The sequence below is a fragment of the Mobula hypostoma genome, chromosome 15 (assembly GCF_963921235.1).
Source record: "Mobula hypostoma chromosome 15, sMobHyp1.1, whole genome shotgun sequence".
NCBI classification, from domain to species: Eukaryota; Metazoa; Chordata; class Chondrichthyes; order Myliobatiformes; family Myliobatidae; genus Mobula; species Mobula hypostoma.
Genome location: NC_086111.1, coordinates 55,843,674 through 55,856,580, shown reverse-complemented (window position 1 = coordinate 55,856,580; position 12,907 = coordinate 55,843,674). Strand labels below are relative to the sequence as shown.

Sequence of the window (12,907 nt, the reverse complement as noted above, 5' to 3'; positions counted from 1 at the left end):
GACAGGCTAATCGGGCTTTCAAGGATATATTGACAAAAAAACTGTCAGCATACAAAAAGGATCACAGATTCTGATTATGATTAGGTATCTGAAAAAAATGTAAAAAATATTACATTATGTTTAGAGCAATAGCGACTCAGGGAAAAAAATCATATCTGGTCTTTGGGATCAGCTGTGTTGGGTTTTACACTCAAAATCATTCATTTAGGGATGTAGGAAGGTCACGACATTCACTAGCGGGTAAAGAAAGGAGGCTCCCTTTTAATACACTGAAAAGATGGCAGTGGAAAGCATGATGACAATAAATTGAATGCCATCTGTTTTAAAAAGAGTTGAAGATAGATCCTGTTGAGGAAAGAAGGCTTGGAAAAGGTGTGGAACTGTATAAAACAAAAATATTATTGAGGATCTGTGAAGATAATGCAGGATGGACAGAGCAGGTCAACATCAAAGGAAAAGGGGATTACAGGTAAACACATTGAACATCCATAAATAATCTCTGATGGGGCATTTCCATTACACGCCAAAGATTTAGTAATAAAATAGATGCAAAATGAATGGCCAAGATAAAGAAACCATGTACATCAATTGAATTCTGGATCATTGCCAATAAAAAGTGGTTATTTGACAGTGTAGTGGTGGGTCTTTTAATTTACTTCCCAGAGGACTGGGAATCTTTGGAACCCAGAAGGGCTGTTAAGTCCAGGTCATTAATTACATTCAAGGCTGACATCAATTATGGAACCTTTGGACAATCAGGTTTATAAAGGACTAGGCAGCAAAGTGGAGTTGAAGATATGCCAGACCAACCATAATCATACAAAATAAGAGAAAGGTAACCTGTGACCTGCTCCTGTATCTTAGATAAATCATCCATGGACGATCCATTACAATAGTGGACAATCCAATTTTCTTTTGCAATTTTGTATATGTTTTTACTTCTTAAACTATCAATGTATAATTCAACTATGTGTACAAATATTGCCCTTCCATATAAATACATTGTTGCACTTGAAAGCAATTGTAAATTAGAGATTAAAAGCAATTTAAATCAAAATTGATTCACCTTTCACCAGTCAAAGAGAACTCTAAGGATTAAAATTTTCCTGGGAAAAGTCATAAGTTATGGATGAAAAAAGCAGCAGTAAGTATATTCTCAATTTTTCTTTCCTCAAAGTTCAAAGTAAATCTATTATCAAAGTACACTTACAGTACAGAATTCATTTTCTTGCAGGTATTCACAGTAAATACAAAGAAATACAAAAGATATCAATGGAAGACTGCACACAAAAAGATAGACAAATAACCAATGTGAAAAAGACAACAAACTGCAAATACAAAAAGAAATAATCGCAATAATAAATAAGCAATAAATATCAAGAACATGAGATGAAGAGTCCTTGAAAGTGAGTCCATAGGTTATGGCAGGGGTCCCCAACCTTTTTTGCACTACAGACCAGTTTATTATTGACAATATTCTTGCGGACCGGCCGACCCGGGGGGGGGGGGGGGGCGGGGGGGGGCGGGTGCCAACGGACAAGAGTAGCAGTCAAATACGTTGTGTTTACCCTGAGAAGACTACAATTACCATGAAGCCTTGCGCGGGCACCTGTGTGCGCATGTGTATACGTGTTGATTTTTTTTCTACAAATCGTTTGTATAGAAGATCAGTCAACTATAAGTCACTTTTTAGTGGCTAATACACTCAATTTTGTTTCAAAAGGGCTTATCTAACAAACTTAATATTAAACACACAGCACATATTTCCCTCGCATGAATATAGTGGTAAGTCAATTATAAGTCACTTATAAGTCAATAGCATCATAACATTTTAAATAACGTTTGGATATTAAACACACAGCGCATATTTTCCCCGTATGAACATATAAAATCTTTGCAACAGACCAATATCGCTGAATCAGTGGGAACCCTGTGCTTGCTTCCTGCAACGAGATGGTGCCCTTGAGGGGTGATGGGAGACAGCGATATTCGAAGGGAGTTCCTTATGTCCAGTCTGTTCTGCAATTTAGTTTTCGTTGCATTCATTGCAGAAAACCCCGCTTCACAGAGATATGTTGGAAATGGAAGCAACGTTTTCAGTGCTTTCGTGGCTATCTCAGGATATTTAGCCTTGACTTTGATCCGGAATGCCGGCAGAGATGTTATGTCAAACATACTTTTCAGCCTGTCGTCATTTGCAAGCTCGAGGAGTTGATCTTCTTCCTGCACTGACATGGATGACACGTGCATAATGACCTCGCGTGCGTTCAAGCTCAACAGTGCTTGGCAGGGAATGAGGAAAGGTGCAGCTGACTCATATTGCCAACTCATATTGTTTCCTCGTGGCCCGGGAGCACATGCTTTGCTGCCCGGCACCGGTCCACAGCCCGATTGTTGGGGACCGCTGGGTTATGGGAACAGTTCAATGTTGTTAGGCTGGGTGAAGTTGCATGAAGTTATCCTCTGATTCAACAGCCTGATGGTTAAGGGGTAATAACTGTTCCTGACTGTGGTGGTGTGGGTCCTGATGATAGCAGGAAGAAGAGAACATGACCTGGAGGTGGGGGTCCTTGATGATGGATGCTGCTTTCCTGCGACAGTGCTCCATGCGGATGTGCTCAATGGTGTTGGACTGGGGTGTATTCAATCCTTTTGTAGGCTTTTATATTCAAGGGAATTGGTGCTTCCGTACCATGATTGCTGTGATGCAGTTAAGATGCTCTTCACCAATGCACATCTATAGAAGTTTGTCAAAGTTTTAGATGACAGGCCGAATCTTCACAAACTTTGAAGAAAGTAGAGGTGCTGCCACACTTTTTTGTAATGTCATTTACGTGTTGGGTTCAGGACAGATCTTCTGAAATGATAACTCAGAGGAATTTAAAGTTGCTGACCCTCTTCACCTCTGGGAAGTAGTTAAAATACTCACCATTACAAGTCAAATTTTTTTATTGGCAACGATCCAGAATTCAATTGATGTACATGGCTTCTTCACCTTTTCCATTAATTTTGCATCTATTTTATTACTAATCTTTCTTCCTCCTATAGTCAATAATCAGCTCTTTGGTCTTGCTGTCATTGAGTGAGAGTTTGTTGCTGTGGCACCAATTTTCAATCTCCCTCCTATATGCTGATTCGTCACCACCTTTGACTCAGCCAACAACAGTAATGTTGTCAGTACACTTAAATATGGCATTGGAGCTATGTTTAGCCTCACAGTCATAAGTATAAAGTGAGTAAGAGCAGGGGGCTAAGCCCACAGCTTGTGGTGCACCTGTGTTAATGGTAATTGTGGAGGAGGTGTTGTTACTAATCTGAACTAAGTGTGCCTGCGACTGAGGAATTCAAGGATTAGTTGTACAGGGAGACATTGAGGTCTAGGAGCTTATTGATTAGTTTTGAGGAGATGATCGTATTGGTCGATGAGCTCTAGTCGATGAAAATCATTCTAATATATGCATCTTCACTGTCCAGATGTTGCACGGTTGAGTGAAGAGCCAATGAAATGGCAACCGCTGCTGACCTGTTCTGGCATAAGGCAAACTGGAGCTGATACAAGTCACTCCTCTGGCAGGAGCTGATATGCCTAATCACTAACCTCTCAAAGCACTTCATCACAGTGAATGTAAGTGATTCTGGATGACAATCGTTGAGACAGGTTACTACATTCTTCTTAGAAAAAGAACTGGTATAATGGGTACAATAGAATGTCAAAGCAAGAGATTAAAGATATCAAAGAATAGTCCAGCCAGTTGACCAGCACAGGTCTTTAGTACTTGGCCAGGTACCCCATCTGGGCCAGATGCTCTCCTTGAGTTCACCCTCCTAAAGAATGCTCTCACATTAGCTTCAGAGACTGAAATCCCAGGTTGTTGCAGTGCAGGCTCGAAGGGCCGAATGGTCTACTTCTGCACCTATTGTCTATTGTTGTCGGGGACTGTGGAAGTTCATGAAGGTGGCTACATATTTTGATGGCCAAGGTGAGCATAAAAGGCATTGAGTTCATCTGGGAGTGAAACCTTGTTGTCACCTACGTCACTTGGTTTCACTCTGTAGGAGGTTAGAGTATTCAAGACCTGCCACAGCTGTCGAGCATTCTTTAGTGCTTCAAGTTGGTCCAGGATTGCCATGTTGCACGTAAGATGGCTTTCCTGAGATTGTACCTGGACATCTTGTATTTTACTTGGTCAGAAGACCTGAACGCCACTGATCTGGCCCTCAGCAGACTGTAGATCTCTTGGTTCATCTAGGGCTTCTGGTTGGGGAAGATTTAATGATTTTGTGGGGACAAACTCGTCTATGACTGTTTTCATAAAGTATAGCAACTCATCTGCCTCCTTTTGACTATCTTTTTGTCCTTATCCCTAGAGTATCACTCTTCAGCCTTTTCTGCCATGCAGGTAGAAGGAGGACAGTCAGATGGTTAGATTTCCTGAAATATGGTCCAGGAATGGAACAATCCATTTGGTTTATCAGGAAGTCTTTGGGTCTTACCGCTGATACAGTAATCTGCCCTTAGGTCCTCTGTCTTGTTCTCCAGTGACTATACATTTGCTAACAAGATGCTGGAAAGAGGAAGTTTTACACTTCGATGTTTTAATTTGGCTTGGAGTCCTCCCCTCCTCTCTCTCTCTTCCAGCCATGGCAAATACCTTCATCCACTTAAAAGTGCCATACCTGCATTCCTGAGGGTTAAGTCCACTGCCACCTTCGGAAAATCGTGAAATCGCTATGGAATTAGTTAAATTACTCAAAAGGAAATTAAAGGCTGCAGATTGCAGTGAGTGTAGTTCAGAAGATGTATATTTAGAAGTATTGTAAGCTGCCCGCAATATGGCTCCGTGTTTCACCAGTGCCATGTTGACGTAGTGTGAACCACCAGGAAACCAATAGGATCTGAGGATATGTTCTCTTTGACCCTTGCTGCATTGACGTAATAAAAACTCCAGACCCCCAAAAGAAAATCAATCTACAATCATCAACTCTAGAGTAACCTTTTCGGACTCATGAATGTCACACTAAGGCACTCATCCAGTATATGCTTTATATTCCTCTCCCTGTACTCCAAATTCCCCAAAAAAAGCCCAAAATCCAGGCCTACTTCTTATGAAATATTCCACAAAATTTCCTTGCTGCTTTCCAATTCAAAGGATCTACCCCCATGCTTACAAAATTATTCTACACAAACACTGGAACACATTCAAATTGCTTCTAAAATATGGAGTGAAATCATCCCAGTACTAACAGATCTATTATACCCTTTCTCACTTACTGTTTAGTGGAATAAAAGAAACAGTCCCCCACAATTAGAGTTTTGCTGAATATTTTCATCAATTAAAATAAAAACTTTCTAAAATAGAAACATCTCTCCAACTTAACGCACTTTCCCTTTCTAATCATGCAGACTTTCAGTAAATTATTCTGTAAGCAAAAATTGATACATTCTCTAAGCTCCCTAATATCACACTACTGGGTTTACTTGTGTCCTTACAAAGCATAATGCATATGAAGCATACCACAGACATCAACTAGTAAGCATACACTCTGAATCATCAGGTCGAAGTGCACAGCAATGCTTCAAATTGAGTTCCAATTCTAGTTTAATCCAGATTTAATCACATTTCATTCTACAAGCTAAATTCTATAGAGTGCAATGATGTGTTGATACAGCAATTAAATTTTAATGCACCCATCTGGTGAGATTATTGTTTAGTGGAATAAAAGAAACAGTCCCACACAATTAGAGTTTCAATGAATACTAGTCATCAATTAAAACAGCAACTTGTGACTAACCACCTCTCCAACTTAATGCACTCTCCCTTTCGTAATCATGCAGACTTTCAGTAAATCAACTATTGTGAAAGCAAAATCTGATATTTTCCCAAGATACAGAAGCATATCTTGGAAGTTCATTCAATTAATGAGTGAAATCCCTAATGGGCATCTTGTTACATCACAGAACATCATCCAGATTTCAACAAACTTTTCCAAAAGCAATATTCACATCAGATTGTTCATCTTGGACTGACAGGAGCAACATTTTTTAATTCATTATGCAAAGTAATAAAAATGCCAAGTCATACAATGTAGAATGTGTTTAAACTAGACCATTACATTTTCCATGCCTTTTACAAATGCAAGTGATGTTCCTTACATGAGAATCATGACTTAGTGCAAAACATCTATAACTAGCTCTGACAAGATTGCATCAAACGCTGATAACTCTCACTCTGTTCACCAAAGCCGGTTGATGAGAATTATATTTGAACACACAATGTAATTGCCATTCACCATCCAGCTATTGTTCTCCACTGCTAATCCACTGCCCAGACCCACCACCACTGCTCTAATCATCTCTAAATTAAAATGGAAAGAGTTCCTAGGCATTGTCAGCAAGGTTACATTCAGCATTCAGTTCTGCCTGCTGCTTCCCCAGACCATTTCTTTAGCCCAGCACTATTCATCGCCACTCCTTTACCAATATCCCAGATATTTTCCCTCATATTGTCAAGGACAATATTTAATGTAGAATCCTTGCACGCTTAAGATACCTTTCATAAACAAGATGTAGTTCCCAAAACAGAAGGTCAGCACGAATCAGTGCTGCAGTGCTGAGATCTCAGTTGCTTAAGATACATGATTTGGCTGAAAATATAGATGAGCTCATAAGCAAGTTTGCAGATGACACAAAGATTGGCAGAGTTCTGGATAGTGAGAAAGTTTGTGAAAGGACTCAGTGGAAAAGAATAAGAGATTAGCTTTATTTGTTACATGTACATCGAAAAATGCAGTGAAATGTCACTTGCATCAACAACCAACACAGTCTAAGGATACCAGCATAGCATGTCCACAACTTACTAATCCTAACCCTTACGTCTTTGGAATGTGGGAGGAAACTGGAGTACCCAGAGAAAACCTACATGCTCATGGGGAGAACGTACTGTACGTACATACACCTGATAGATAGCAGCAGGAATTGAACGCTTAATCACTGGAACTGTATAGCCATTAAGCAAACCAGTATGCTACTGAGTCACCATTATAATATAGAATGTGGTCAGAATAATGACAGACGGGGCTTAACATGGACAATTGCGAGGTGCTGCACTTTGGGAGGTTAACTTTAAGACGAAAGTATGCAGTAAAGGGAAGGACCCTCAGCAGCACTGGTGTATAGAGGATTTGGGATACAGTTCCATAGTTCCTCAAAAGCTGCATACATGTAGATAGTCTAATTAAGAATGAGCACAGCCCTCTTGTCTCGTTGGTCAGCATACTGAGTAGAAAAGTTAGAAAACTAGTTTGCATAAAACTTTGGTCAGATGATATGTGAAGTACATTGCGTGCAGTTCTGGTTGATGCACTACAGGGAGGATGTGAAGGCTTTGGAAAGCGTGCAGAAGAGGCTTACCAGGTTAGAAAGTACTAGCTATAAGGAGATATTGGACAAACTTGAATTGTTATCTTTAGTGTTGGAAACAACCTGATAAAAGTATGTAAAACTATGAGAAACCATATACCCTGCACCAATTCTTCAGTCATGCATTCATCTGCCAAATCATCCTCTTACTCTCACCGGAGCATGACACAGCCTGCAACCCAGAGATTACTAGCCTGGGGGTCCTTTTTCAACTTTCTACCTTAACTCCCTATATTCTCTCTTCAGGACCTCCTCCCAATTCCTACCTATATCACTGGTACCAATATGTACCACAACTTCCGACTGTCCATCCTCTCCATTTAGAATGCCTTAGACCCAATCCAAGACATCCCTGACCCTGGCACCAGGGAGGCAACATACCATTCAGCCATCTTTATCCTTTCCACAGAATCTCTTGTCTGCTCCCCTAACTCCAGAATCCCTCATCACTACTGCACTCCCCTTCTTCCCCTTTCCCATCTGAGCCACAGAGCCAAACTTGGTGTCAGAGACCTGCTCACTCTGGCTTCTCCCTGGCAGATCATCCCAACAGTATCCAAAGTGGTATGCTTATTACTAAGGGGAATGGCACCAGCTGCCTAATCCCTTTTCCTCTCCTATAGTCACCCTGGTACCTGCCTCCTGCAACTGAGGGGTGACTATCTCCCTGTAGCTCACATCTATCACTTCCTCATTCTCTTGTTTGAGTTGAAGGTCATCGATCTGCACTTCCAATTCCTTAACACAGTCTCTAAAGAGCTACAGCTCGGTGTACTTCATGTAGATGTAGTTATCAGAGAGACTAGAAGTCTCCCAAAATTCCCACATCTCACACAAGGAACATGCCACTAAATCAGGACCCATTGTCAGTGCATGAACTATGTTCTAACAGAAAAAAAACTTACTTAGAGTCTCCTCCTGTTCTCACCAAGCCTGTTGAACCAAAGCCAGGCCACTCTAATACTGCCCCACTCCAACAATGGCCACTCTGCTTACACTAACTATCCTTTATTAGCTCAAATAAAACTCATGCCCGACAAGACCTACAGCTTTCAAATGGCTCCAAATGAGTTGGTGGAAGCATATACAAAAGCAAGGTTTAAAAGATATCTCGACAGGCACATAAACAGGTGGAGAATTGAAGGATTTAAAACAAATGCAAGCAGATGTGCAGTTTAAGTTGGCATTGTGGCTAGCTCAGACCAAGGGCGCGTTCCTGTGTTAGACTGTTCTATATTCTTAGGGCAAAGGTTCCCAACCTGGAGTCCATGCCAATTTAAACTGCACATCTGCTTGCACTTGGTTAATGGCAGATGTCTATGGCATAAAAAAGGTTGGGAAACCCTGTCTTAGAGGATTGGAAGATGGTCCAAGGTTAAATAAAAGACAGTAAAATACTGAATACAAAAAAAACAGACCAATATTCAGTAAAGAATAGGATTGGTTCAAGGATTAAAACAAACGGAAATTAAGGAATGACAAGATTCCTGAAAAATCCATGCCTAATTAAGAATAAGGATAGTCATATTGAATCAAAATATACAAGATAATAAACAAAACAATGCAAACATACAGTGAGGAAATTCAGTGTGAACAATGCTAAGCTCTCAAGCTCTGGTGGTATAAATGTAGAACTTAGAAAGAAGTTTAAATAGATGTTGGTTATCAGAGCAATTTTAATGCCTGTTTGTATTGGGAAGCTGTGCCAATGCACTGCAAGATTGCTAATTTAATCGTCAGAAATGAAGAAAGAAGAACTATTGTTCTATAGATAAGGTGCCAGAGACCATGATACAGAATTAAATTACTTAAAGACAACCATGTAAATCTTTAAAAGACTCAAATGTTATTAACAATGCACAGGGGAAAATAGTGTACATCTAAGGAGCTAATTCCCAAAACTCAGACTTGTTAGAGTAGCACCAAAACAAAATTGTTATTGTTATTTTTAAACGAAGTCAGAAATAAGGTTATCAGCAGCAATGGTGATAGTCGCAAAAATCATTCCTCTGAGATATTTTGTACACCAAGACTTCGCCAGAGATTTAATGAATCCATGAAACTGACTGCTGTAGGTCACAGCAAAAATATTTGAACAAGCTATAATTATTTAGCTTTTCGTCACTCTCTTATACTTCAGAACAATCAGCCAAAAAAAATCTAAAATCTACAGGAATTTTATGATTGGTATGAACTAAGATGAAGTCAGCTATTATAACATATAACTTCATCCTCTGATGTTGTTTGGCTGGGCTCACCAATGATAAAGGGAAGAAATACCACAGCAATAGTAACTCCTTTACTCTTTGGTTGGAACAGTTATAGATTTTTTTTGTAAATAAAATGCATTGATGCTCTGCCATGATAGTTCATACATTTTTCCGAGACAAGTCTTAAAGTCTTAATCTGTCAGAAACATTATCAAACATCTAAGTATTCTAAATTCAATACAACTGCGTTATGGCTCATAGATCAAAAAGTGGTGTCAGATGGGCAGCAGCTGGCTCCTACTGCTGGTTCTGTCCTCCTGCTGGTAAAATAGCACCGTAGAATAAAATACGATAATTAAATGAGAAGTGTTGAATTGCAAATTCAAGAGCTACATGTGAAAGTAATTGTCTTACTAAAATAAGTCAATATCTTGAATTTTGGGTTCCAACAACTCTAACCTAATATTGTTTTCTAATTCTAACTTTGTTATTACATCTAATCATTAAAATAATGATAATTCATTGATTAAACCTTATCCACTTCAATCAGGTTATTCTATGCATTGGTTTTATTTTATGGAATGCAGCTGACAAGGCTATCCCTGCACAATTCCACTCAAGAACATCAATGCCCTATTATACCAAACATACAAAAATTATGATTCTACAAATAATTTCACTGGAATAGCAGAGTTATTTTCCATGGAATAACAACATTTTTTCCCCCATTGTCAAGCCCAGCCAAAACAACACCAAAAGATGAGATTTACACTTCAGAGCAGCTGATACCAATTCACAAGCAAACTTTACCACAGATTCAAAACTCTTAACAGACTTCAATGCATAATGCAAGCCAACAATTTAATCACAGGTTGTGCAAAGGTGCCATCTTTTGGCACATTGAACAAATGTCCAGGTCTTGATGTGTTAATTCACGAGAGAGAAAGTAAAAATGAAGACTCGGAAAGCAATTGGGTGGGAAATGGTATGCGGCCTTTTTTGCAAGGGGTTCGAAATAGAAAGGGAATTTCACAAAGCCTGGTGAGACCTACACTTACAGCTTGGTCTCCTTACTTAACAAATGAATGTAATTGCATAGGTGTCAGGGCAGTGCTGATTCAATGGATTGCCAAGGGTAACACTCACATTCCCAGAATCAATCCTTTTGGACAAGGTGCTAAAAAGGATTGTTACAGGAGGTGTTAAGAGGCTCTTTCCTCCAGCTACAGTGGCATAATAATCAAGATAACAGAACTGAATGAAGAGAAATTTATGTGAAGCATCATAAACAACACAGAGGACTCAGGCACTATATATATATATATATACACACACACACACACACACACATATATACACATACATATACATATATATATATACACATACACACACACACACACACACACACACACATATACACAAACATTTGTATTTTTTTGTGCTGCACCAGATTCAGAGTAACAATAATTTCATGCTCCTTTACACTTGTGTACAGGAAATGGCATTAAACAATCTTGAATCTTCTGATATATATTAACAAATTGGTTTTGCAAACATAAGATGTATGATTAGTAGGTTTGCAGATGACATTACAGCTGACTAAAACTACATCAGGATATAATGTAAATCAGATAGAAAGTTGGGCAGAGTATTCACAGAAGGAATTTAATCACACCAAGTACGAGGTAATGCATTTTGGAAAGTCACACAGGACACAGGAAGTAAACAATAGAGCACAAAGGAATATTGATGAACCCAAGAATTTTGGGTTTCAAGTTTCTAATTCCTCGAAAATGGCAATACGGGTTGTTAGCGTGGTGAAGAAGCCATATCACATGCTTGTCTTCAGAGAATTAGAAGATTATGTTGCAAATTTTCAAAATATTAATAATTGTTATTTGGTTTATTATAGTCCTATAGACCGAAATACAATGAAATACAATTTATTATAGTCACGTAGACCGAAATACAATGAAAATACCATGCAAGGTTATTGCTTGCATGCCATCCATACAGATCATTCAATAAACAAGTAGCACAAAGAAGAAAAAACAGACAGAATTTAGAATATAGTGTTACTGTCACTGAGAAAATGGAATGCAGGAGGACAAATAAAATACAAAGGCCATGACAAGGTAGATTAAGAGATAAAGTGTTCATATTTATTGCGTATGTTGTCCGCTGATAGTCTTACAACAGCAGGGCAGAAAATGGCTTTGAATCTGCTGGTAAATGTTCTCAAGTTCTTGAATCTGCCCAGTGGAAAGGGGATTAGAGGATGACCAGGAAAGGAAGAGTCCTTGATTAATGTTGGCTGTTTTCGCAAGGTAGCGGAAAGTATAGACAGACAACTGCAGAGAGACTAGTTTTCATGATATAGGTCCATAATCCCTTATCCAAGATCCTTAGGGACAGTTGCATTTCGGAATTCAGAATTTTTCGGATTTCAGACCCCCCCCACCCCCACCCCGATACCAAAAAACACGTATGCTCAAGTCCCTTATTTAACCTGTCTCAGTGCGGTGGACTTTAACACAGACCAGTCCTCATTGAAGGATCGCAAACAACAGGAATTCTGCAGATGCTTGAAATTCAAGCAACACACATCAAAGTTGCTGGTGAACGCAGCAGGCCAAGCAGCATCTGTAGGAAGAGGTGCAGTCGACGTTTCAGGCCGACGAAGGGTCTCGGCCTGAAACGTCGACTGCACCTCTTCCTACAGATGCTGCTTGGCCTGCTGCGTTCACCAGCAACTTTGATGTGTGTTGCTCATTGAAGGATCAGCAGTTTTAAATTCCTAGGCATCAACGTCTCAGAGGATTGTTCTGGGCTCATCACATTAATGCAATCGCAAAGAAGGCACACCAGTAGCTCTACTTTGTTAGGAGTTTGAGGAGATTTAGTATAACATCAAAGACTCTTGCACATTTATATTAATACACAATGGGGCTCATTCTGGCTGGTTGCATCACGGTTGGTATGGAGATTCCAATGCACAGGATCACAAGAGACTACAGAGATCGTAGACTGGGCCAGCTCCATCAAGGACACAAACCTCCACAGCATCGAGGCAATCTTCAAGAGTTAGTGCCTCAATAAAGTAATAGAGCAGAATTAGGCCATTCGGACCATCGAATATGCTTCGCCGTTCGATCATGACTGGATTTATTAACCCTCTCAACTTCATTCCCCTGCCTTCTCCCCGTAACCTTTAATGTCCTGACTATCCACCTTCACTTTAAATATACTCAATGACTTGCCTCCACAGCCACTT

At 39.6% G+C, this 12,907-nt stretch overlaps 1 protein-coding gene across 7 annotated transcripts in view; it reads right to left on the bottom strand.

Annotated features, from left to right (window-relative positions):
• LOC134356877 (FYVE, RhoGEF and PH domain-containing protein 3-like) overlaps window positions 1-12,907 on the bottom strand; it is a 269,626-nt gene that overhangs the window by 174,267 nt on the left and 82,452 nt on the right. Inside the window, exon 1 of one of the 7 annotated variants that reach the window (XM_063068107.1) lies at window positions 6,552-6,573. The exons of the other annotated variants lie outside the window; for them this stretch is intronic. Within the exon in view, the coding sequence (XP_062924177.1) occupies window positions 6,552-6,558 (7 nt within the window). The 5' untranslated portion in view covers window positions 6,559-6,573. Of the gene's footprint in view, window positions 1-6,551; window positions 6,574-12,907 lie in introns of those variants that run through there. 7 annotated transcript variants of the gene reach the window in all.